The sequence below is a fragment of the Antechinus flavipes genome, chromosome 1 (assembly GCF_016432865.1).
Source record: "Antechinus flavipes isolate AdamAnt ecotype Samford, QLD, Australia chromosome 1, AdamAnt_v2, whole genome shotgun sequence".
Lineage (NCBI taxonomy): Eukaryota > Metazoa > Chordata > Mammalia > Dasyuromorphia > Dasyuridae > Antechinus > Antechinus flavipes.
This window is the reverse complement of record NC_067398.1, coordinates 455225251-455252696: the sequence shown is the minus strand read 5'-3', so window position 1 is coordinate 455252696 and position 27446 is coordinate 455225251. Positions and strand designations below refer to the sequence as shown.

Below are 27446 nucleotides of genomic sequence, written 5' to 3'. Positions count from 1 at the left end.
TTTAATTTGTGATTTCATGAAATATAATGACTGTGCTTAAAAAGATCCAAAGTTCGATCAGAGTCTGTGGCTACAGATTGTACATTTCTTATCCATGTTTGTTTTCTATGAATATACCATTCATTATAAAGTGGAATTGGCTTTTAGGTATTTAAATAATTTTTAGATTATGCCTTCTTTTACCTTTTTTTTTCAAGGTCAGTTTTTTTTTTTTTTTTTGGTATCAGAATCTTGCATTTTCTTCTATTCCTTAATATTTTAATTTTGATTTTGTTCCATATTTTTTGTTTTCTCATGAAATCGTTGTTCCTGTTTGGTCTAATCTGGTTTTAGGAAGTCTATTACTATAGTAAAATTAGCCACATATTTTAAGCTACTTATGCTTCTTCTAATACTTCCTTTAGAACTTTTAATGCCTTTAAAAAAAATCTTTTCATGTAGGTATTTTTGAAGACCTTGTAGAAAGTTATTTTTTTCACTTGAACTCATTGCTTATGGTTGTTGTATAGAATTATTTTCTAATTTTGGAGTGTCTTTAGATCTACAAAAGTTAGTGATTTTAGTTGAGCTTCTTTAGTTTACTTCTCTCTCCTGCTTTGGTTCCTGAATTGGGTAGTGTGATCGGTCCTGTTTGGTTTCACTCTGAGTTCCTTGGATTTTTGTGCTGATTTCTACCTGCCTCTTATCTTTGAGATTCGAGTGATGCATCTTGAGGGCTCTCCCTGGGATCACAAAACAGTGCTGAGGACCTTGGAGCCACTGGACTCCTGATTGTTGTTTTCATCTGAGCATTGCTTGCTTCTCTGGAAGATGCTGTAGTTTTCCCCTAGCACTCAACCCTGAGACATTCTGAACACATTGAGGCTTTCCGAGGCTACAGAGGTAGTCCTATTTTTGTTGATATTAGCAGCTGTTTGTAGATTTTGATATTCTATTTCTTACTCCGAAGAATTTGTACAAACCTCTTTGAGACTTCATTCTCTTTTATATCTTACTACCAAAATATTCTTATCTTCATTCAAAGCTCAGTTCACATGCAACTTTTCTGTCAATCTTCACCTGATCATCCTTCTGGTTGTTTAATATTTCTTTTTCCTCAGTCTGTGCCTAGTTCTGTCCTTTTTGTAGAATATAAAAACTCTTTGAGGATAGCAAGTGTTCTTTGTTTTTGTTTTTGTATCTCTACTGTCTCCTTAGCACAGTGCCTTGTTCATACTAGGCATTTTATAATATTATGCTGAATTGATATAATGCCTGTATGAAAAAATAAATTTTAATTTGAAAAAAATACATCTCAGTTATCTCTTAGGAATGATTTGTATAAATTGATTTTGTATAAATTGATATTATATAAAATATAATTTTATTTCACTCATAATTGCTGTATAAAAGTAAATACTAGTTTACTTGGTTGTATTTTTGAAACTTATTCTTAATCCTTTTTGTGGTCATTGTTGTTTTACTTTGTAAACTGTAACTGTTAATGACTGTAAAATGACCTTTAAGTGTTACTTGCTACTAGAACCATCAGAAGGCAACCATTGAATTAGAGGATCTCTATATTTCTTTAGATCATTAAGCAAATTTGTCATGTCATGGTTATTGTTTAGCTTGAAGTGCTAAAGCAGATGAAAAAATTAAGCTTTTTTTTAAACATAGTTTTAAATTTATTCAACATTTCTTTATTGAGGCAACTGTTGATAGAGTTCCTCAAAAATAATGTTTTAAAATTGGAGGTGGAACATGGTTTAGAATTACATAATTATTTGCCATATAGAGCTGGAAAAATAACAGCATTATAAGTGCCATTTAAATTTATAGTAAAAGTAAATAGATAATCTTAATAAATGATATTGTAGATATATGTGAAAGTAAGTATAACATTTGTACTTCTGAAAGATGTGAATAATTTGTTTACTCTTCCCACTGTGAGCTAAGTTCCCTTAGCATATAATGTCATTGCACAACAAAGCCTTTATTATGATTGTATATGCTGAGATATTTTACTTCACAGTTATTGTGCATTTGTTTTTGGGTGAAAATTTATCTAAATGCAAAAGTAGAAAAATAAAAATATTTTTCATATTTTCCCTATTTTAGATGAGATTCAAAATATGAAGTCTTTTTCCTTTATAATAGTAGATATAAGTAGTATTTCTCCAGAGAAAGATCTAATTTTCTTGGTTTTAAAGGAAGGCTACTAGCTATTCCAGCAAAAATGGATAGTTAGTGCTTTTTGGTTATGAAAGATGTTAAACTCTTGAAAGAAAATTATTAGCAATGTGAGTTAAAAGGTGTTACCTTAGGGAAGTGTGTGTGTTGATAATACTCAAATCCTTTTAAAGGTGATAGGAGATAATGTGAGATGAGTATTCTAGCTGTGAACATGACAATTAAGTGATAAGATAATTAGATAGTACATGTTGTACATGTATACATATGTTGTATACAATTTTGTAAAAGCCAGTAAACACCCATTAAAATTTATAGCTCTTTGGCTTAATTTCTGAAATATTTTAGTGATGTAATAAAGCACTGATATGTCATGCCTATGACCAGGTCCCATTCTTTAGTTGCTTTGTGAGGAATAAGGCACAGAAATGGTGATATCAATGGCAACACATACACTGTAGCTAGTTATCTTAACTATAGTCCTTTCTGGATTTCAAAAGGAAAAACTTCTATTTTGCTAAAATGAAAATATTTGAAATTATATTTTTTTATCTAGTAGGGCCAGAGAAAAAGGAAGGGCTTTCAAAAATCTGAAAAGAATAGTCATCTGTCACCTATGCTTGACATAGTGTTTTATAATAAAAATTAACTTTTGAAAAGTATGTAACCTAATCTTAAAGTTCATTTAAATGGATATTTTTGAAGGAAATGTTCAGTTTCTATGAAATAGTAGCTTTTTCAGTCAGTGGTTTAAATTTATTATAAGATAAAATTGCTAAACACCATAAATATATTTCCTGAGAAAAATGCTTTTGACAAATTTATTTTTGTAAGCTTCCTCACTGAAAAATACATGTTGATTACATGTTCTTCTAGAATTGGAAGTGGACAATCTGACATTCTTAGAATTTTCTTTTACAAAAAATTACAAAGTAATTTACAAAAATTAATTTACAAATTAGATGACATTAAATGCATCATTTTTCTTTGGTTTTATTTTGCCAATTTGATTGTAGTCCAAAGATTAAAATAGTTGAGGCTTTGCTAATAATCAAAAGGTGTAGATTTAAATGGACGTTCTTCCCAATTTGTTTTGTTCTATCTAGAGTGCATTGAAAGTGAAGTTCTGTTGTTTAAATTTGTTAGTAAATACTTTCTATTTTTCAGGGATTGACTATGGATTGAGTTTACCACTTGGTGAAGACTATGAAAGGAAGAAACATAAACTAAAGGAAGAACTTCGCCAAGATTATAGACGGTATCTTACTCAGGTAAAGATTCTAATTTTACTAAAGATGGATATTAAACTTCAAGGTGGCAACAGTAGCTTAAGTTAAAAATTTCTGAGTAGGATTCCTTTCATCACAAAATATTTGAATGTTTGCCCTGCAAAACCCAAGTGCAGAGGTACTACTTGCAGAACTTAATCCTGTGTGCAGATGACAATGAAAAATTGAAAGCACACATAGAGGAGAAAAAATCGAGGAGAGGAGAAATAGTAGAGGCAGAATCAGAGAGTAAAAGATGCATTTTTTATATCCAGTGAATGCTCTAAGTTTACTTACCTGATATAAAGCAATAGGTTATAGTTTTGAATGAGATTCTAAATCTTAAATTCACATTTCCTTTAAAATATGATATTTTTTGAAATAAGTTGTCATTTTTCATGGTAGATACTTGATTCATTTTTAATTACAATAACAGTTAAGAATTATTTTCTGCCTTCAAAATAGTATAGTAAACATAGTTTCATCCTTTTTTATTGAATATAAACTGCCTTCTAAATGCAATTTCTTGGCTAATATAAGACATTGGTTAATATTATCAGCCTTAAGTTTCATGATAAATATCAAATAAGTTCATTTTAATTTGTAAAATACTAAGCTTTGTATGTTTTTGTAAAATAATCTGAAGTAATCAGATGTTTTCACTTTTAGGATATTCTTGAATTTATCTCACCTGCATCTTGGTTCCTTATTTTAATTAAAACTTTTTCTGCATATGTAGGGAAAGAATTTTGAATGTGTTTTATCAATGACTTGTTTTTCTTAACTGTAGAATATTACCCAGGCAAAAAAAAAAGTAGAGTGCCTGAAAAATGCACCCTTTTCAGTGTTAAAATTAATAGCTTATAATTTTTGTATTTGAAATTGCTACTACAATGGAGTGCTGGAGCTAGTTCGCGCTTCCTTTTGAGAGCTGTTTGTTCAATCCCCAACCTTGAAAATTAGCGAACAATACAAATTAGTACTTGTATCATTGTTTAGATTTAAGAAAGTGACAGAAAAATTTTTAACAATGCAGATTAAATGTTAAAGTTTAACACTTTTTTCCAAGTGTATTTCAGAGTGCTTGTTGTTAAACATTTATCAGCACACCTGACTGCTCCTCCACTAATTAGAACAATTCTTTTGTTTGTTGTTGAAGAATGTTGTAATTCATTACTTTTCTTGTTCATAGCAAGATGATATTCCACACATCATTTTTTCACTAATCAGATTTTTATCTTGATTTTTGCATTGCATTTGTTATCTTTTCTTTATCATGAATTCTTTGCAAAGACTTTGCTGTTATATCTAAATTCATGTGTGATCTGGCATGTCATTTGTCACCCAGTTCAATATGTTACTTATGAGTAGGTCAAATTTTAATAAATGGTAAATAGAATGTTTGAGAAATATTCAGTTGATTAATTAGGATTTAAATTATTGATTATTTATGGAAGACTATGCCTATAAATTTTAGTATACTTTTGCTGTAATAGTTCAATTAACTGAACATTAAGGAACTTGTGTTTCTTTTACATATTTGAGGGAAAGAAGCAGATGATAAAAAAGTACATTATTAATTTAAACAAAAAAACCAACTTTTATGGTAGGATGACATGAGATCTATTATACTGATCCCTCACCCATACTTTTTTTTTTCTATCAGAACTTATTGGTAGGACTTGACTTATCAGTACACATTCCTGATTTTTCATTGCTACTTTGAAACCTTGATTCCTCCACCTTTGCCTATGGAAGAAAATGCAAACTTTCCCCCTTGTTCTTTGCTTCAGAATAGCAAAAAAGTCTTTTTGTGCATATTTTTTAAGGTTTTTAATACTAAGTATTAATGGAAAACACAAAAGGCATTTATAATAATAGTAAGTAAAAATTATAGGTTTGTGCTCCTTCATAGTTAAAGCTAGTGTTTTGTGTAAATGTTCAAGAAACTAGCTTTGTTTCCTCTTGATAAACTTAAAAAAACCCAAAACTTTTTCAATTCTCTCTGGGCTAAATGCTAAGTTCTTAAGTTTTCTAGTTATTATTTGACTCTTAACTAGGTGTTTCATTTTGTCTATAAGTTGTTGACTCAACCATATAGCACTAGATATGGGGGCCCTAGATGAGAAACATCCCAAATCTCTTCTTTCGTCTAGTGACATCCCTTCATCTTTAGTTCTGTGAAGACCCTTTATGTAGTCTCCTAGGTTCACTAATTTTTAGCCTTGATCCTAAGTCCTTGAAAGAGTAGCATTTCCTTCCTCCCAATCTTGTCTTCTAGAAATTTCAGTTCTGACCTTAGAAACTATCTTAAAATGGGAATGATAATATAGTATTTGTGCCTCGCTGTTTTATGAAGTGTTCTGTAAACTGTAAAGTGCTACATAAGTCAGCTATTATTTGATATGTTTCATAATGTATATGTTAAATAAATAAATGCAGTCATTAAAAATTATTGTGATAATTATAAGTGGTAGATGTTGTTTAATGAGATGAGCAGTTATTTTTTATTAGCAATATTTACTTTTAAAATTACTTTTTAATTACTTTATTTTAATTTAATTTAATTTAAATTAATTAATTACTTTAAGAAGTAATTATTGAATGCCTAACCTATTATGTTCATCACTCTGCTGGGCTCTGAAGGGATATAAGAGAAATGTAATCCATTAAACATATTATAGTAGTTCACATTTATATATCATTTTAAAGTTTACAAAATGCCTTATTCTTAACTATTAGCTCTAGAAGCTCATATGCCATTAAACACCATCCATAAACACCTCTTTTACCCTGTCTCTTTTGCCCTGGTTAGTTTTTCCCCAGCCAGTTCAATTTTTTTTTTTTCTCTAGTAAGAGTTAAATATCTTTGTAAAAATGTAGTTAAAAAAAAAAAAAAACAGTGCACACTAATTATGACACTTAAATGTCATTCTTTAGGTGTACTTAAGATTAAACTAATACAAATGTTCAGTTCTTAGTGTATAGTGCTTATATTGTTATTGATATACTTCTCTTGGGAAAATTCTTTATGTGCTCACTGGGTCCATGGTCGCTATCCTCCCCAAGGACTTACCACCACCTCAAATGACAGGTAGTCCAATGTTGTTTTTGTTTGATAGTTAAGGAAATTTATTCTCAGAGAAATAGAATGACTTACTCAGGATCATATAGAAAGTAAAATCAGAGGGGCAGGTAGGTGGCACAGTGGATAGAGCACTAGCCCTCAAATAAAAGGAGGACAATCTGAATTCAAATCTGGCCTCAGACATTTAACACTGCCTAGCTTTGTGACCCTGGGTAAGTCATTTAACTCCAGTTGCCTCAGGGAAAAAAAAGAACGTATCAGAGTTGGAATTTTACTGAATCTGAAAGTTGTTAGGGATCTTAGAATCCATCTAGTTTAAACCATACTGAAATAAAAGTACTCTTGACAGCATACTCAACAAGTAGATTTCCAGCCTTTGTTGAAGACTTCAGGTGAAAGAAAAATCTGCTGCTTCCTAAGGCAGTCATTTATCTTTTGGATACCTTTGATTATTATCAAGTTTTTCCTTATATTGAACCAAAATATGCCTTTTTGCTTTCATTTATTATGACTTATTCTGCTTTCTTGGTCAAGCAGAAAAAGCAGCAAACAAATTTTTATTCTATATAACAATCTTTCAAAGACTTGAAAACAGTGATTATTATGTTCTCCCTGATTCTTAAATTAAGCATATTAATTTCCTCTAATTGATCTTCATAGATCTAATTGTCTATTAACTAATCTGTACAAGTTATATTGTCACAATTCTAATTCTAATCCTCAGCAAAAATATAAATTTTTTGAAGTATCCTAAGTGCCTAAAACATTATCTTATACACAGTAGAAGAGTTGCTGAAGGGTATCTGGCACGATGTGATGGTTATCCAGTGTAGTCTAAACCAAATAAAAGTGAGAATAAAAATCTTACACAGGCGATGCTCTTAAGCAAAATCTTGAAAGAATATAAAAATTTTAAGAGGCAATGAGAAGGTATAGTGAGTAGAACACTGGATCTGGAGTCAGGAAGACTTGAATTCATATCCAGTCATTAATAGCATCATGAGCCTTGATAAAAACTGAGGTCATTCCCTCAGAGCTCAGTCTTCTTTCTTTCTTCTCTCACATCACCCAGATGCTTTCAGCTTCTATTTTCTTCACTTTTGTCCTACACACCAAATGATTCCATTCTATCTTACTTCTTCAGCAGAGTGCAACCTACATTGTCATGACTGCGTATTTTAAAATCAGCTGGAGTCAGGAATTCAGATTAAGGGAAAATCTTCAATCTTTATTCTTTGTGGAAGTGAAGGGGGATGGCTATAGGAATGTGTATAGCTGCAACATGAACCCGGCCAGCAGTCTCTCTGCCTCTCTCTCCACCCCTCTCTCTCCATCCACCAAAATCGTCTCTACGTCATTTCCTATATAACATATCAAAATTTGCACATGATCTACAAGCCCCATGGATTCAATTGTCATCTCAGCACATAATTCTCAGATCTACTTAACAACTACTTAGCTCTCCTAAACTTCAGATTTGTATCTTTAATTGCCTTTTAGATATCTCAAACTGAAATTTAATCTCAACACATTTAAAACTAAACTCATCACCTCCCTGCCAAGTCTCCCTCCTTCTGAACTTCCCTATTATTGTCAAGGGTACCACTGTGATCCCATTCCCTGAGGCTTGTGACCTACGGTTATCCTTAAACTCTCTCATCTCTCATGTCCGATATATTGTCAAGTCTGTCGATTTTGCCTTTCTGACATCTCTATATATTCCTTCCTCTCCTTTGACTCATTGACACTGACCATTTTTTTGTTCCTCATACAAAACACTCCTTCTCCAGAACTCCAGATGTTTCTATTGGATATATCCCTCATGTCTAGTGTTCTCTTTCTTCATTTCCATCAAATCCCAGAAAAATTACACCATGCACAAGAAATTTTTCCTGATCATTCTTAGTTCTAGTTTCTTTCCTTTGTTAATTATTTTCAATGTACCCTCTATTTATTTTGTTTGTACATAGTTGCTTTCATGCTGTGTTCTCTTAAGCTGTCCCCTCAGGAACAGTGTCTGTCTTTTGCTATTCTTTGTGTCCCCAATGTTTAGTATAGTGTCTGACATTTTAAGTGCTTAATAAATGCTTTTTAGACTGACTGACTTAACATTTGTATCTGTTAGTTTTCTCTCTTATAAAATGGGAGTAATAGCTCCTACCTCTTAGGATTGTTGTAAGAATAAGTGAAATAATTGTAAGGTGCTTTGTGAATCTTAAAGCTCTATATAAATGCTAATTGTTGTTTTTAAAATCATTTTTGTTAAAGAGATTTGAGGTGTAGAGGTCAAACATTTTAGAAATGGAGGATAGCTTATGCAAAGGCATGAAAAATGAGAAAATAAATTTGGGGAAATAGCTGGTAATATGATCTAATTGGAATGTGGAATGTGTAAATGGGAAGGATGTAAATTAGGCTGGAAAGTTGATGGTAAATCTGTGTTCCCTAGAGTGCCCATAAAGGCCTCTTAGAATTCCTGATCCAATTCTAAAATAGAAATTAGAATTACTAGAAGAAATTGGAAATATCACAAACATGGCATATAAATATTGAAACAATAGACTATGTAAATTTTTAAAGAGAAATCAGTGTGATTAAAGTATTCTGGAATGGCTTTTATAGAATATGTAGATTTTGAAATTGGGCTTTATCCCAAGAGAATTTCTTGTATACAAGGCTGTATCAGTCATTTTAATCCTTAGTCACACCTGTATTGTTAATTACTTTAACATATGTGTCTTTTCCTTAATTATATTGTAATATCATTATTTTTTGTTTGCCTTGTCTGGAAAGGTACTGCTAATATTAGCTGCTTGATAAATATTTGTTAAGTTCTTGGGCACTTTACAGATTCTGTTATTTCATCATGGGATACTTATTTCTAGAACACAAATCTCAACTTGTAGGTGTTTTCTGATTGTGGGTGATTCTTGCTTATATATTTCAATACATAGTGATTCTTGCTTATATATTTCAATACATAATCTATAGAAAATTTTCCTAATATGCTGGAAGCTTTCTTCTAAATCTGAATGTTTCATGGGCCAAAGAACAGCACTTGGATTGCTATATTCCCTTGCTCTGCTTGGTATATGATCAGTTCATTTACTTACATAAATTTTTTGGATTATATCTTCAACACTATGTGCATGAAAGTCATCTTTAGTAATAAGGCTTCATTGTACTTATTTATGCTTATCATTTATCTGTATTGCCCTGTTGGGTCACTTGAAGTTCAGATAGATCCTCTGGAGATTGCGGCATTCTATGCTTTGTAGTCATATAATAGTACTGAAAGAAGATTGATCTTTGTGCTAGGAAATAGCTTGGACTCTTTAAAAATAAGCTAGTTTTTCAAATGCAATCCACATTGTCCTCTTCAAATTCCATTCTGCTCCCAGTTTTGTTCATTTGTAGTGTTTGTCCAATGAACTGATAATTGTATTGATAATTCAAGATTGCCTATCCAAATCGTGTGTGTGTGTGTGTGTGTGTGTGTATACACACACACACACACACACACACACACACACGTATATAAAATAGACTGGTCAGCATTATATCTATTTGGCTTTTGCGGTATTATAAAACTGACCTCTTTTGAGTGTGCTACTTGACAGCAGTGATTTTTTTCAGTCATGGCCTCTCTTACCCTAATTTTACAGATTAGAAAACTGAGGCTAGAAGTTTGGGAGGTAAAATTTGAACTCAGATCTTTTGTCTGCAAATCCAGTAATCTAAACTGTACCATTTATCTGTGTCTAAATAAGTATACAGTGTAAATGAAAGGTAATCTCAGCAGTCATTAGTGGGGTATGGGGGGAAGTAGGGGAGAGAAGAGCCATATAACAAGTGTTTAATTTCCTTGTTGATTGATTAATCATGAATTTTATTGAAAAGATCCTGTAATGGTCTGAGAATTGAGTCATATAATATCTACAAATAGGAGCATCTGGAAGACATGACTATGTGTTGGGATCCCTTTTCCATTTGGAATCTACATGATAATTCTTTTTGATGGAGAGTAACACTTAGCAGGCATATCACTCCCTCTTTGATGCCTTCTTTGAATACAATCAAGATCACTGAATAAAATTACCTTTTCTAGTTGTTTCTATCAAAAAATCTCATGATCTTAATGTGTGTGAGAGATAGCTCATTAGAGAAGACTTTTACATTTTGCTTAAATCGATTGCTTTTTAAAATAATCAACAAATAATAAATAACAGGTCTATATGTACTATAACTTTCAGCCACGTATGACTTATAATTTCATAATGAGTTTATAGAAATGAGAAAGGAGGCATATTGAAGTAGTTGTTGATAGCCTGTAGATACTTTTTTTTGGGGTACTAATACCTTTCCCCTATTATTTTGGTAATTTCCCTTTTTTTCAAATATATTGTAAATTAGTCCTTTAGGGCTTTCAAAAGTGTTGCTTCTGGCATAGATCTTTTCTCTTTGGAGTAAGCATACTCCAGCAGTTTTTCCTGAAATGCTGAATTTCTTGACTTCATTTTCTTAAGTGCCATTTCTACTTACTTTCTTATAATATAGCGCATGCAGAACTGAGCTGTTAGAGTCCAAAGGTGGTGTTTCCAGTGACATATATGATGAAAATAGGTTGCTATTAAAATGCTCCAGGTATGTTTTATTTTTGTCTATTTGTTGTTACCACATTTTAGTTATAAAATGGTATTGGTCTCATGCCAAGTCTTTCATAGATTTGTTTCCCCTTAGCTTTTCTTCTCTTTTATAATATAATAATTCTCATACATAACCTTTCATTATCTTTATTTATAATCTCTTACCTATGATAAGTTTATATTTTAAACTAGTATTGTGCTTGGCTATTCAGTAAAGAGTTTAGGTGTTTGCTGGCCAAGGTTTTCTCCAGGCTCTTTTGTTATGATGTCTGCTTGTGCTATTTCCTTTACAGTGGTTAAATTTATGAAGGAAATGGTAATAATGATAATATCTTTTCCTTTATCCATTTTGTTTCTTTGCAACAGGATATTAAGGAATTATTCAGGTTTGAGCTTGTTTTAAGCAGGTTTAGTGATTTCTTCTTTTTATTTCTTTTTCTTGATTTTGGTTATATTTTAATTAGTCTTGTAGATAGTAGATTCCATATTTCCATGTTAAGAAACACTTTTTTTTTATCACTAGAAATTGTTTTGTTATGTGGTTTAGTGCCTTTTCCAGAGTTTTCTATAAATGGGAATTTCATCAGTTGATGAGTAACTCAGGTCTTTGGATTCTGTTTCTATTTTTCTCTTAACATACACAAACAGGTATATTTACTCATTTTTCTTATATCTAAATTCAAATTTAAGTTTCACTTTTATTAACATTGACATGACTTGAAGACTTTTTGTCAAGTTCTTAAATATTGATGGATAATCTGTAATTATCTTCATAGTATGTTTTTGGCATATGTTTGTTGTGAAAATGACAAAACCAGATGACCATGAACTGATGCTTTTTCTTACTGCATTTGGACTCATGGGAAACCAGTTCTACAAAGTTTCTAATTGGCCTTTACAAGTTCAACCTGTGAGCCATTCTTATATTTAGATTTGTTTTCTGATTTCATTTCATTTCTATTAAGATAATCTCAATATTTAGCTGATTCAATTTCTCCTTCACTCTCATCAGTTTTGTAGTCATTGGACAAAGATATCACTTTTAGAATATCAGCAGATTAATATTTAAACATGGTGTAAAATAGGTGTCCAAGTCTTATTGCAGAACTCCTGAGTGTGGCCATTAGATTAAAATGTAATTAGGAAAGTTTCACAAAATGAATTAAAAAATATAGTACAACATTAGACTTTTACTTTATGATTTTCTAAGATGGATGTTGGAGATCTTTTGTTTCTATTTATGTTTGATTCCACCAGTTTAAAAATTATGAGATTTCACTTCCCTTTACCCACTTTTGTGTTATTCTATTGTTGTTATAAAAATAGAAGGGGACTGTGTAGGACTGAAGACTAATTTTGTGTGTTTTTTTTTTTGTTTGTTTGTTTAATGGGTTATTATTGCAAAAATATTATCTAGCAACTAGTGTATGAGTATGAACTTTTTCAACATTAGTTAGGGGTTGGACCATGGATAGATAATTTATTTTAATTATCATACTTAAAACCTTTCCAAGATGTTATTGGATTGATGAGTATTGTTTTCCAAGAAGTTATTGAAGTTTATATTCTGCTGGTATAGCCTTCTGAGATCTCAAGGTCATCTCTGCTTCATTATGAAGTTTCAATGTAAGATTTTTAAAAATTTATTATTATATGTACATATATAGAGAGCATAATGTTACCTATTTGAGAGTTGTTTTTTGCTTTTGTATTACCAGTACTTATTAGCACAATGGCTAGCACATAGTATGTTCTTAATAAATGCTTGTTTGATTCAGTGATTTTTTTAAATAGCCAAATCACAGAATGTCAAGAGTCATTTAGCTATATTATATGAGAAAGCTAAATCTTAAGAGTAGTGAAATGATTCCCCAATTAGTTGGCTAATAAATGGTAAAGCCTGAATTAGAACTAATTTTACCTGTACAGACAGTTTTTGCTTTGATTAAATATGCATCATGTAAATTCGACTTTAAGAATTCTGAAAGAAATCTGCATTCCAAAAACCCCATCTATATGAACTTTATTGCTGAGAGGTGTAATGGAGTGTTTAGGGGAGGAATTAACCCCAGAGATGTGAGGGCTTCCCAATCCTTTTCAGGGCTGCTCATCCATCTTTGGTATCTCCTTTCATTCAGCTCTACTTGTGGCTGCAAGAACTTACAACATGTACAGGAAACTGACCAGGCAGATGGACTAAGCCAGGTTGAGGGTAACTGACACGACCTAAACCTGTCAGTGAATTAGGGGAATGTCTATCCCAAGCATGTGGAGACTTTGATTAGTGGAATGGACAGATGAGAACGGTTTTGTTCCAAAGGCTTTCCAAGGGTGTATGAAGCAAGTGCTACTGAGAGCGTAGAGCTTGGTTAGACCTCACAGATGTCAAGGTTATCCACAGCATCCTGGGTCATCACCAGTCATCTTGACTTTTAGTTCTGTCATTGGACTTTTATGACTCAGGAGGAAAGAGTGAGACTGACAACTTGGGACAACTGTGCCTCACTTAAATTCAATTCACCCAAGTCAAGACATTTTCTGTGATGTCACTGATCCTCTTTGAAAATGAAGGACAAGGACAGCTAGGTGGCGCAGTAGATAGACCACCAGCCCTGAAGTAGGAGGACCTGAGTTCAAATCTGGTCTCAGACACTTAACACTTCATAGCCATGTGACCCTGGGCAAGTCACTTAACCCCAATTGCCTCAGGGAAAAAAAAGAAAATGAAGGACAAATAACAGCACTGTCCTCTTTTTCTCTGCTCCTGCGCCTTGCCTCAGCACTCTATGGGTCTTCCCTCCCTTCCCCCGCCCTCAAGCCCTACAAACTTAAAAAAAAAAAATAAAACCAAACCTTCCAAGTGAAAGCAAAAGACAAGCTTGTTACTGCTGCCGTCCTGGGATTGAGGCCTAGCCTCAGGCCTTTGGCACTGAGAGAGGAGACTTGCTCTTCTTTGCCTGTGTGTCCAGCCCCTCCACATGTCTTTCTTCCATCTGTCCATGATTGAGTACTGCATTTCTCTATCTGATCCTCGTTTGTCCCACATACTCTATTTCTCTCTGTATCTGTGTCTGACCCCTTTGTGTTTGTCTCCCATGTGTTTTTCTTCTTGGTTCTGATCAGGCCCTCATGTGGCTGACCCCAGACTTCTAATTATTCCTCCTGCTCTTCTCTTTCTTGACCTTCATGTATCCTTGAACCTATGTTGGGCTGGCCCCCTCCGTCTACAAGTGAACAGTCCCCTTCCTGCCTGCCTTACTCCCTCCCTGTCCAGAACAAATTCACATTACATAAAAATTGTTTTACATAGAGGTCCACGGTCCATTTATATAAAATGAAAACTGTATTTAAAAAAATGAACTAAATTTGAGTTGGTGGAAAGTAGGACAGCTTGAGGAGAATAAAGAATAAAGTCATGGAAATAGGAGTTTGTTAGCATATCATATGTGGGCGGCATTAAGAAGAAAGACCTGATAGAATCCTGGCTATTGGTGGGGAAGCAAGTTGGATTTTGGGGAGAGGGGAGGAGTTGGGAATATTAAGGTTATGAAAAACCTAAATGGATAGCCCAAAAAGTTTGGATTAATTTGGTTGTACCAAAGCCATACTCTGGTTGCTCAAAATTTTTTATAATGGAGTGCAAGCTTTGGGAAGTTTATAAATAGATAAAAAGACTACAAGTATAGGTTTCTGGATAAGTTGAATATCTATTGTTTGTGTGCCAAGTTAGTTAAGTTTAGGAATTCTCACTGAAATATGAGTTAGGAAGCAAATGTTTTTGGTCATATAAATTCTTGTAACCATCTACTTTAATATTATGTGTGTTGGTGAAACTTGCATACTCACGCTGAAATCAAGGATCTTTGAATTATATTGAAGTGGAAATCATGGAATCAATTGGAAAAGAAATTGATCTAGAAGCAGAGATGCTATGTGGGAGTTTATTGGAATATATGTTATCTAGTAGATTTTTACGGAGTTTATTGTCAAATATTTTTGGTCATATAAATTCTTGCAACCATCTACTTTAATATTATGTGTGTTGGTGAAACTTGCATACTCACACTGAAATCAAGGATCTTTGAATTATATTGAAGTGGAAATCATGGAATCAATTGGAAAAGAAATTGATCTACAAGCAGAGATGCTATGTGGGAGTTTATTGGAATATATGTTCTCTAGTAGATTTTTATGGAGTTTATTGTAATAGTTAATATTGATAATTTGTATACATCATGCTTTAAAAATATGATTGGCTACTGCAAGAGATAGGAACTTTGCTTTCCTCCATTTTGTAATTGAATGACTAGGGATATTTGCTATTTCCCTTCTTCCTCCTCTCATTTAATTGGCAGTGGACCTGCCTAGAATTCCTAAGCCCAGGCTCTCTTTCTAGTGTAATCTTAGTGCTAAACTGTGGCAAAGGTATGTGAAACATGAATAAAAACATATTCATATATATATTATATAAATACTACATGTATATATATTCATTTTTTTCTTTCTCTCCTTTTCCTTCCCCCTTCCTTCTTTTCTCTTTTTTTTTCTCTCCTTCTTTCCCCTTCTCCCCCAAGGAATTCATTGAAGTAGACATAAGGAAATTTCTGATCTCAAGAAAAGAAGTATAGTAGATCATTAACTCTAATACTGGGAGGAATATATAGTTGGCAAAGAAATGTGTGCTGAAAAACAGCCTCCTTTTTTTATTCTTGAATTGAGGAACAGAGTGTGTAAAATCTGGCCTTTGGTTGCTAAGTAATGTAAATTTTTCTTTATTTAAAAAAAGTTATTTAGTGTTTCTTAGTTTATATTTCAATATCCTTGGAGTTAAAATGGAAAGGTAAATTGGAAATCATTTGGTTCAGCTCCTTCACTTTTCAGAAGCTGCAGATTAAAAGCCTAATAATTGGAAAGTAAATTATTTTCTAAAGGTCTCACAGGTAGTGAGTAGCAAAACAGGGATTCTAATTTAGGTACCCAAATGCCAAATTAAGGTCTGTGCTGAGTCATTATTCTCAGGATTTTGACTTCCAATATGTACTATAGGATATGCTATATGAAAACATGTATTTTTATTAAATAGAATATTCAAGATCAAAAGTTAAATCAGAGTTTTTTTTTTTTTAAATACAGAAAAACTTTGTGTCTACGGGTGAAATAGATCCATCTACTCTTGGAGTATCTCTTCCTATTGGTGAGAGGTTATCTGCCAAGGTAGGTTAATTGTTGTGAGTGCTTAGCCTTCCTAAAGAATCAAAATTATTAAAGAATGTACTTCTTGTTTAAATATAAGCAAAAGAGAAATTAAAACTATTTTAGATATAATATTGCATTCTTTTGACAAATTTGGTAGGCTTTAATGAAATCACTAGAAAGAATATAAATTGTTTCTGGTCATATAATGTGGAAAACATTTTTGTTTCTTTGACCAGTTTATTTTCACTTTCTATAATTGTAAAATTACTTTTTGATTCTTTTTTTGAAGTTAAAATGATGGACTTTCCCTCTTATACCACAGTTGTTTCTTCACATATCTCTTTCCTACCATAAAAGCCTCTAGTCTTAATACATATATACATACATATACACACATGCATCTGTGTGCACACATGATTAGATGTATATGTACATAAAAATGCAGATATCTGCCAATATCTATCTTTTGGTCAGTTGCTTAATATTACAACATTTTCTTTATTTTTTCCTAATTGTTTTGTTTTAGTCTGTATTTTAATATTATAGGCATTAGAGTAAAAAGGGAATTTGGAAATCATCTGGTCCAGCATCTTCACTTTTTTTTTTCCCTTAGGGCAGATAAAACCTATTAATTGAAAAGTAAATGATTTTCTAAAGGTCTCACAGTATACTGTGTGTAGGTTGTCTAAAATAAAAAATTTCTGAAGGAGAACTCAGTTTAAGTGCCACTTTCTACCTGAAACCTTTCCTGATCTTCCATCTGCTAGTGCCTTCCACCTCCAGAATTGCTTATCTGTTTTGTATGTATTTGTGTTTACATACATACACACACATATCTGTGTGTAATATGTGGGTATATTTTATTTTATTGTCTTTTTTTATACATTGTTTCTCCTACAGAATAGGAACTCATGCTTAATCTATGTCTGTTTTTTGATTAACAAGTATTGAAATAAGCCAGGAAAAGTAGATTTGTGCTAGCTTGTGGAATGTCTTAAATGCCAGATTACAGAATTTAAATTTTATCCTGTAGACTACAAGGCATTTGTGGAAGCAGGCAGTGACAAGTTCAGATTTGTTCATTGTGACAATTATGTTGGCTGCTGTGTAGATGATGGATTGAAAAAGGGGAAACTAGACTTAGGATCTTAAATAAAATTCAGGCAGTAAGGATGAGGAACTGAACTAGATTGTATTAGTGAAAGTGAAACAAATGGAAGAAATATTATCAAGGTAAAATCAACTGGACTTGACAGCTGAGGAAATAACTGGAATGAGGAAGAGGGAAAAATGAAAGATAATGTTGCATTTTCAATATTGGATAATTGGAATGGTGTTCTCAATAGAAATACAGAAGTTATGGGGTGAGTTCAGTGAATTTTTGTTGAATTTGTTGAATCTTGGCAAGACATTGAATCTAGGAGACAAATATTTATAATGTAATTAGGAATGCTGCATGGGAACTCAAAGGGGAGAGGTCAGTAGTCTTAAGAGAATTTTCAGTAAAGGGATGTGCAACATGTTGGGAATATGACCACTTAGGGCACAGATCATCCCCGAAGTATTCCAGAGTCCTGTGCCTGGTTTCTCAAACACCAGTTTAATTCAGAGGAAGTGCAATTCTTGATAATGATATGCAAAAGATATATTTGTTCCCTAAATACATGATATATAATGAATAGTATCCAGTTATGTAATTTATTTGCTGTTTGTTTACATTTTTTTCAAATTCAGAGTTTTAATAGAAAATGTACAAAACAATGTTTAAAGGTATTTATTCATATAGGAGATGTCTATTGTTTGAACAGAACCTTTTCCATTATTTTACTTTGGTTTGTATTATAAGATTCTTCTAACTTGGATTTCATTTTTTGTCTTCTTTGTACTGTTTCATTATAAACTAGTGATATCAATATAATGAGGCATTTGTGGAAGTTTTTAAGCAGGCAGTGACAAGTTCAGATTTTTCCTATAAAGTTTACCTTTTCTAAAGTTTGAAATTGTTGTAATACCTTTTTTGATGTCTATCTTAAGGAGAGATTGAAACTTGAAAGAAACAAAGAGTACAATCAGTTTCTCAGGGACAAGGAAGAATGGAATGAAAAGTTCAGAGAAATAGAGAAGAAAAATCCAGAGGTAGGTTTTGCTGAAATAATTTCCTTGGGGGGAGAGGGGAAACTATATAACTTGTCTTTTAAAGATTTTTATCAAGTAACTAATATAAATCTTTCTAAGACAAATGACTTACCTTAAAAGAAATCTGTCAGAAAACGCCAAAATTTACAAACTGTCAAAATCTGTTGTGACTTAGCTTTTTGCTTCAGAATGTCCATAAAATGATTTGAGAGGAAAAATTAAAAAGAAAAATTCACATAGCCATATGCAAAAAAATTAATTATGCCCTATATTTGGAGCAATATTGTAAAAATATTTAGAATAGTAGATTATAAAAATGTACTGAATGTTAATGTGAGTGTGTTGTTAATGTGAGTTAATGTGAGTGAGGGTGAGGTGCTGAGATAAAACTTCCTCTTCAACTCCTTCAGAGGGTCCTCAGGCCATATTCCTCCCTGATATGAGTGATCTTGAGACTTCACCAGGATATAATACCACTTCTGCGATGAGGTTGACTTGATAGGCTGGCCTTGAATCATGTAATCATCAGACTTCAGGGAATTTCTTTCTGTGCACTGATACTCTGCCTGAACTTATTTTTTTCAATGGTTAATATATACCCACTTCCTTTTGCTTTCCCTACCTGAACTTCTGCTACTGAAGAATGGGACCTTTCCCTCAGCCTCAGACATGAGGAGACCAGAAGAACAGTACCTTATGAGGTACTTCTTTTGTGAATAGAATTCAGTTCAAATAAAGAAATATTTATTAAATGCCCAATAGAATGCTGCTGAAGTTCGGCCATTTTGTATTATCATGTCATAAAGGCGACTGCATCATGCCACTTGGTATGTGAGTTCTAACATGTCGTACTAATCCCGGAAGACTGCGTGTCTATACCCCATAACACTCAGTCACCGCAGTATAAGACTGTCTGAAAACAAAGACACTCACTACTAGGTTAAACATCAGATCAGGCATTTTTCAGCCATGAGCAACTTATAAAAATGATTTAACATCTATCTCCCTTCCATTTCCCAGCAGTATGCTGCTGAACATTTGCTGCCTCCTTATATTATTCCTTCTAGAATGCCTGCTTCATCATGAGTAAATTTTCTCATTTAAGTCTCTTTCCATCTTCTGGCTTAGAAGCAAAAGCAACAAACTCAAAAATCAATAACAAAGACAATAAAAAAATTAGCATCATTTCCATAATAGTTTTAGTATGGACTTTAACCATAGCCTATGGCATGAAAAACCATTGTTGTAATTCAACTACAGAAAGACCAATCTACGTAAAACTCACCCCTTTATAAAAATTATCAACCACTTGTTCATTGACCTTCCTGCACTCTCTAACATTTCTGCCTGATGAAACTTTGGGTCTCTACTAGGAGTGTGCCTAATTATTCAAATCCTTACAGACCTATTTCTCGCAATACACTATACATCAGACACCCTAATTTGCCTTCTCCTCAGTAGCCCACATCTGCTGTGATGTCGACCATGGTTGACTGATTTGTAACCTCCATGCTAATGGAGCATCAATATTTTTCATATGTCTCTTCCTACATGTTGGCTGAGGAATCTACTACGGATGCTACTTCTACAAAGAAACATGAAACACTGGAGTAATCCTACTTCTGACTGTTATAGCAACTGCATTTGGAGGATATTTTAAGCAAAAGGACTTTCTAAACAATTTTACAAAACCTTGAAAACTATTATAAAAACAGCCAAGCTTGTCTTTATATATGACCATATTCTGTTGACTTTCTAATAAGTATTTCTATTTCTAGACTGTAAAATCTTTTTTCTTGGGGCATAGCACTTGAGTAGTGTTCCTTCTCAGTGTTCATCACCCACATATGAGTGGCCCTGAGGCCAAATATCATTCTGAGTTGCTACCATAATTACCAGTCTCCTATCAGCCATCCCCTACATCGGCACCACCTTGACAGAATGAAACTGAGGGGGGTTCACAGTAGATAAAGCTACCCTCACCCACATTCCACTTGCTGGGATCTGGCTCCCTCCGGATGCTATTGTTTCTTTGGCCTCCCTTTTCCTGAGAGAGGCTTTGTCTGTCATACTCCACATGATGGTGGGGAATCAGATTCTCCTTTGCTCCCATTGTCACTTCCAAGATTTCCCCCTACCACTATGATCTAGCAATTTCTTCTTCATGGAGGTTCACTAAATCCAACTCATCATCCCACAGAGTTCCTGATTGTTGTTAGTTACTGACTCACTGGAAATTCTCCTAGCTTTCTTAAATTTCTAGTGTCTGCCTCACAGTTTGTCTCTTTATTCTAATTCTTGCTCTCATACTAAGGGACTTCAATGTAAATGTTCATGTTGTATTAAATACTTTTAACTTCCTAGTTTCTTAATCTGTTTCAGTCTAGTGACCTATCCCTTCACTTCCTCTGATTGCACATAGGAATCGCTGTTATCTTGATCTTGCTATAACCCTCAGTTTTCCCTATAGCCTCTATTGTCAATTGTGTGAGATAGTTAGCAAAGTGTCACAGGGTATAGCATGCTAGAACTGGGGTCAAAAAGACCCAAATTCAAATCCAATTTTAGTTGTTTTCTAGCTGTGTGACTTGGGTATGTCACTTAATCCCCATAATGGGGATAATAATAATGTTTACATTTCCTAGAGTTGTTGTGAGCATCAAATCAGTTAATATTTGTAAAATGCTTTGCAAACTTTGAACACAAGTATAAATGCAAATTATTACTGTTGTGATTTTAAATTACGCCAGATTTCTTTCTCTCATATATGGGTGATGAACACTGAGAAAAGGAATCTAAGAACTACTCAAGTGCTATGCCCCAAGAAAAAAGATTTTACAGTCTAGAAATAGAAATACTTATTAGAAAGTCAACAGAACATGGTCATATATACTAAAGACAAGCTTGGAAGTTTTTATAATAGTTTTCAAGGTTTTGTAAAATTGTTTAGAAAGTCCTTTTGCTTAAAATATATTTTGAACATTGAACAAGTAAGACTAAAAAGTAATTGGGGTTTTATAGTGTTGAATTTATTATAGCAAAGTAATTTTAATTCAAGGCAGCTGTGTGGTACAGTGGTTATAGCTCAGGTGGAATTAAGAACATCTGAGCCCAAATTCAACTCCCAAAACTTATTAGGTTTGTGATTTAGGGCAAGTCATTTAATCTGTGTTTGCTTCAATTTCTTTATTGTAAAGTGGGGATTATGATAGCATCTATTCATATTTAGCATAGTTCCTGTATAATAGATATTTAAATGCTTATTTTCTCCTTCTCCACAAATTATTTTGACATTAGTTGCCTTATTTGTGGAAGTACTTTTATCTTATTCTTTATAAAAATTTAAATCTGTCCTGTTTGATGATATAGTCACATAATTTTTTATAAATATTTAATAAATCAATTATTAAACTTCATTTACTTTCTTTAAAGATCAAATATATTTTATAAGAATCACTCAGATGAGCAAGTTTTACTTACCACTCAGTAGTCTCTGTGTCTAAATATAGTCTAGTTTGAAATAAAAATATTCAGTTAAGATGTAGGATTGTTCTTCTGAAATTATGCTAATATTTAACCTATCTCCTCATTTGTCAATTAGGATTTAATATTTTAAATAGTTTTCTTACATATTTAAATATTAGACTTGTTTTAAATGTTATGTAGAACCAAGAGATTTTGAGTGATTACTATTGTCGTGAACATTACTTTCAAGTCTTTTTTTTTTTTTTTATTGAACAGCATGAAAGTGAAGGAAATAAAACCATCAGTAAAATTAAGTCCGATTTACATTCGCAAATACAGTCATCAAACAGAAATACAGAAGCCCCCCCAAAAGATGTTTCATTGTCAACAGAGACCTACGAAGAGCTTTTAAATCAGAGACGGTTGGAAGAGGACAGATATCGAAGATTAGATGATGAAATTGAGTTAAGAGATGCAAAACCACATAAAAAATCTAATGAAGTGGACGTTTCCAATAGAAAACACTATGAGATTGCCAACAAAGTTGATGTTCCTGGTAGAAGATACTATAGATTCAAAGAAGATCAAAATTTTGATAAACATTATTATAAACCAAACTGTGGTCCTGAAGGAAGTGAAGAAACTGACCCAAGGGTTAGATATGAAAGTGATTATGATAGAAGACCTCTGAGGGTGTTTACAACGGACAGGTATTTAAAATTCCACTTTTATTTTTCACAATTCATTATTTTCTTTAATAGGGACTGGCCATCATTTCATTAGGATAACAAACTCAGGTGAGGAATTTCTTTTTGCCAATCCTCTCCTAGGTTAGCTCCTTTTCTTCAAATCATGGTCTTTGAGAGTGACCTAAAGCAAGGCTTCTTAAACTTTTTTCACTTGTGACCTGTTTTCACCTGAGAAATTTTCATATGACCTCTTTTATAGAGCCATATAAAACAATTATACAAATCATACATTTACTGATAATAAATCATAATTTTGCAATCCCCCCTTCAGTTACATGATCCCATTTGGGATGATGACCCACACTGTAAGAAGCAGGGTCCTTGAGCACTGAGATATTAAATGACTTGAGGGAAAATCACAGCCATGATGGGGTAGAAGAGGTAGAATTTAAACTTGAGTCTTTTTAGCTTTGAGATTGGCTCTCTTTCCATTAAAGCACACAGTCTTTTTAAATTTTCAATATTAATAATTTTAAAGATGCCTATCTTTTCTCTGCTACTTTTGATAAATCCCACATTTATCTCTTATCTAATACTATCTCAGTATTTTTGCTCATGATTTATCTTGAAGCTTAAGTGAGAACCTAAAATAGAATATAATGGGGAGCATGGAATGTTAACCCAATTCAAAATCTTATTTTTCAGATTGTAGAGAATGTTAGAATTTCTGTTTTATATTGAATTTGAAAGTAACAGAATGGGAGAGGAAGGTTATTTAATAAAACACACAATCAGACTGTGCTGTATCTTTGGAATAGTGCTTTTTCAGGGCTTACAAACCTTTTTCTATTTGTATTTAGCTGCTGCTTTCACTTATTTATTTGTTTGTGTGGTGGTGGGGTCCCTCTAATGAAGGACTTAAAAAAAAGTGACTTCTAGATTGTGCTCAGTTTGAGGCTAACTCTAAAGTATAGCTGGTAAAACTTGAGCAGTATCAGCTATTCATTAAGTTAATGGTCATTTACTGTTCAGGATATGGTCATACATAACATATGAAGCTTGAACATAAGTCCATAAGCCCTTTGATTCAACTCTACTATGATATAATGTTTTCAAGATATATTACAAAACAGTTTTTTAACTGAAATTTTTGCTTTAGGTTCATGTTTGTTTGTCTTTTTTGGAAGCATCTTTATGCTTTGTTTCCCAAGATAATTTTGAGGATACGTCAAAAAACTAAAATAAATTTTCATTTTTATAAATATAATTTACTTGTAATTTATGCATTGCTGGAGAGTCAATACTAGTTTGTATTATTCATATGAAGTTGGTTACATTTTTGTTCATGTTTCTGGATGTCTTGGAATTATCCTTACATAGATTCTGCTCCTAACTTCTCATCATAAAAATGAAATGACAAATGTCTTGTTCTGATTATTGAAAAAAAAATATTTTCCTATGATCCTCATAGTCATGAAATCATATTGGCATGACATTTGTACCCTTTTATAGTAACTTTTATAATTATCCTTGTGGATTGTTTTAAGAATGAATTAGATAAGAGGAACCATCTAAATGAGTTGGTTGTACATTCTATAATTTAGGACTTTTATTAATCTAAAGATGTTTTAGAAATCTTACAAATTAAGGTTAATTTTGTAGTTAAAGAACTTTAAAAAGTGTTTTTAGATTTTATTTTTATTTTCAGTTCTAAATTCTCTCCTTCCCTCCCTCCTGGTACTCCATCCCCAACCCATTGAGAAAACAAGAAATACAATTCCTGTTATACATATGAAGTCATGCAAAACATGTTAATGAATTAGCATTATTCTTGAGATTAAAACAGTTGTAAATTGTATCAAAAAGTTTGGGTTAGAGGCATTTATAAAACAGATTAGATTTTTCTTTCTGGCTTTTAGGTTTGCTTAGATTTGTAAATTGTTTGTAGGAAGAAAAAAAGGATTTCCACATTAACTCAGGGGATATGAGGGTTAACTCAAAGAATTAAGGAAAAAGGATTTGAAGAGACACAGGATTGTAGGCAGGCCAGCAGTTTTTGAGCCTCAAGAAATTTTAAGTAATCTCACTGACCTGCTGGCCCTGGGCACTTTCTACCTGAGGTAGAATACTTAACATCTTGAAATAGTTATTGAAATTTGGATAGTTAATATTAAGATTTTTATGTAAAAATCGAATTTGGTGGACCTTATCAGGTGCAGTTATTACCGAGCTGTCCTCAGATTTTAGAAGATTGATAAAAGGTGATCAGTATATTCAATAAAGAAACATTCTCTGTAGTCTGAATATACAATATTTCTTATACATATATGTATCACTGCTTTTCAGTTGTGTTTAGATGCCCTTGAAAATAATGAAATACAAATTCATTTAAAAGTTTTGTTGAATTCATAGTAGCTTTTTGTTGTATATTTTCTCATTCAGCAGATCCTAACACTACAACTAAAATTACATAGAGTTCTGCAAACATTTTTTTATTAACAAGTAGTCTTGCTGCTTGAAATGATTGGGAACTTTTATTTTCCTGAATATGTTTCTTACTGATTCGTTATCTTCCCCCTTGCTTCCCCTGCCCCTTCTACAAGCAAAATGGAGAGATCGAATACAATAGTTTTTCAAAGTAATTTTTATTTTCACATTTTCTTTCTTAAATAACTTAGAATCTTTGTTTTTATAGATTATAATATATGATGCTATACTGTAACATAGCTTCTAACATTCTATAGGAAAAATTGAAACAAAGAAGGTTGTGAAAGACATGCCACAATTTAAAATATATATAGTTTAATTAGGAATAAATAACTAGTGGATAAAGCTTGAGTTGTGATTCTTAGTTTATTTATGCTTATGAAATACTTCTCCTTTTTGGATAATATTTATAGTCTTTTGGGCTTTTCTCCAAATAAAGTGTTTTATTTTTAAAAATTTGAATAAATTTGAATTTAAAATTTATTTCTTAGCTTTCAAATAATCATATATGTATGATTATGTAAGCTTATCATAACTTAAATCAACCTTTAGGCTTATCACAGTCCATTGTTAATCAGCAAAATTTTCCTAAAATTTTTAGGAACTCAAAAAAAAGGAACTAAACAAAACATTAGTTATTTCTATATGTCTTAAACAAATTAGAATGATTTAACTGAAAAGAGCTTTAGAGTTCATCTTTTTTGACTAACCACTTAATTCGTAGATTCATCAGGCTGAGACCTATGATATTAAATGCCTTACCCCAAGTCATATTCCTTGTCAGTAGCACAAACTGGCTGGCTATATGACCTTGTGTAATTCCATTTTAGTAGATTGATGGGATTATGGAATCATACAATTGGAACAGACTTTGGTTCGCACTTAGTCCAACTGGGAAAATTCATAAATTTTATCTATTAAGCCCATTGAGAGGCTTTTCAATAGAAGGTTATTGTAGTGTAGTGAATGAGGGCTGAACTGAGTACCTTTCAGTTACATGAAGGCTTCTATCATAGTATCGCATATCCTCCTAAGTATTCTTTTTGCTTGACTAACTCCCTTAATTTTTTCAGTTGATTTATTTATGATATTGCTTTTAGTGTGATCAACATTTTGGTCACCCTAGTCTGGTTTTGTTTCTTTGTTAATATTCCTTGTGGACAAAAAAGTGATATACAAGAAAGAACAGTTTCTATCCCTGGAATTTACCTTACATTAGTGAAATTATAGGTCTCAATTCCCTTTCTCTTTCCATTCCAAATACATTATAGCCCATAACATATTGTACATAGTGAAGGTGATAATAGTATATATTTGTCTTTTGCTCCGTTCCTTTCTCATTTGAGCATGGGAAGGTAAAGTATATTCTGCCCCCTGGATGTACATTGTGACTTTGGCTGAATTTAATTGATAATGAAGATATACAAGGATACCCAGAGAGAAATACAAGGGATGAAACGTGTTCTCATCTTGTACTGGGGAGATGGTATTGCTTTATAACTGTAATTTAGAAAATTAGGGAAATAGTATCTATAATATCCTTTTACAATATTGTGTTAGACTCACCATTTGGAAACATACAGGTCACAATATTATCAAAGTTTTGTTAAAAGGAAGAAGATAAAATAAAAAATCAGTGAACAACCAGTAATCTCAAAAATGTATTTAAGCTAAAGCATGGTAGAAGGATCACTGTATTTGGGATCAGAAAACCTGGGTTCACATCCCATCTCTGCCATTTACTGTCTTTGGGATTTTTAACAAATTGACTGTAACCTCTCTGATTCTCATTATCTCATTCTTAACTTTGTAGTCAGAGAACTTAAAAAAAATTGATAACTATATTTTAATATGAATGGTTTTCCTTTTATTTCATGCCTTTTAAAACATTATTCTGACTGCCAAGGAATCCATGACATTAAAATAGACTAGATAATCTTGTTGGTTCCAAATCTTCCAGCTCTAAACCTGATAGAACTCCTTCCTGAATAGTTTTGCTTTGGAGGAGCATGTGTGATATAGGAGTGTCATTCATTCCTTCTTTCCTGCTTTCTAGTGGAGCTGTGGAACAGTTAAAACATTAATCTCATTTCTCAATTAAGATCAGATTAATCTTCCAATCTCTAGTTCTCTAGGCTTTTGATGCCATTTTCCCGTTTTGATAAAGTACAAAAAGTCTTCCTGAATCCCTTTTATTTTGTCTTCAATCTCATATTGCTTTCATTCTTACCTTTTCTTATTAGATTGACTTGTTTGGTCTCTGCCAGTTACCAGGTGCAGATACAGTTTATTTTCCTCA

The 27446-nt window shown here is 32.5% G+C and overlaps 1 protein-coding gene across 9 annotated transcripts in view; it reads left to right on the top strand.

Moving 5' to 3' along the window:
• CSPP1 (centrosome and spindle pole associated protein 1) overlaps window positions 1-27446 on the top strand; it is a 123119-nt gene that overhangs the window by 24114 nt on the left and 71559 nt on the right. For all 9 annotated transcript variants that reach the window (XR_007949305.1, XM_051970079.1, XM_051970085.1 and 6 more), the window contains exons 4-7: window positions 3340-3443; window positions 16308-16388; window positions 18405-18506; window positions 22248-22681. Coding sequence is in view for 8 of the 9 variants with exons in the window: in XM_051970079.1 (XP_051826039.1) it covers window positions 3340-3443; window positions 16308-16388; window positions 18405-18506; window positions 22248-22681 (721 nt within the window). In the remaining variant the exon portion in view is untranslated. The remainder of the gene's footprint in view (window positions 1-3339; window positions 3444-16307; window positions 16389-18404; window positions 18507-22247; window positions 22682-27446) is intronic.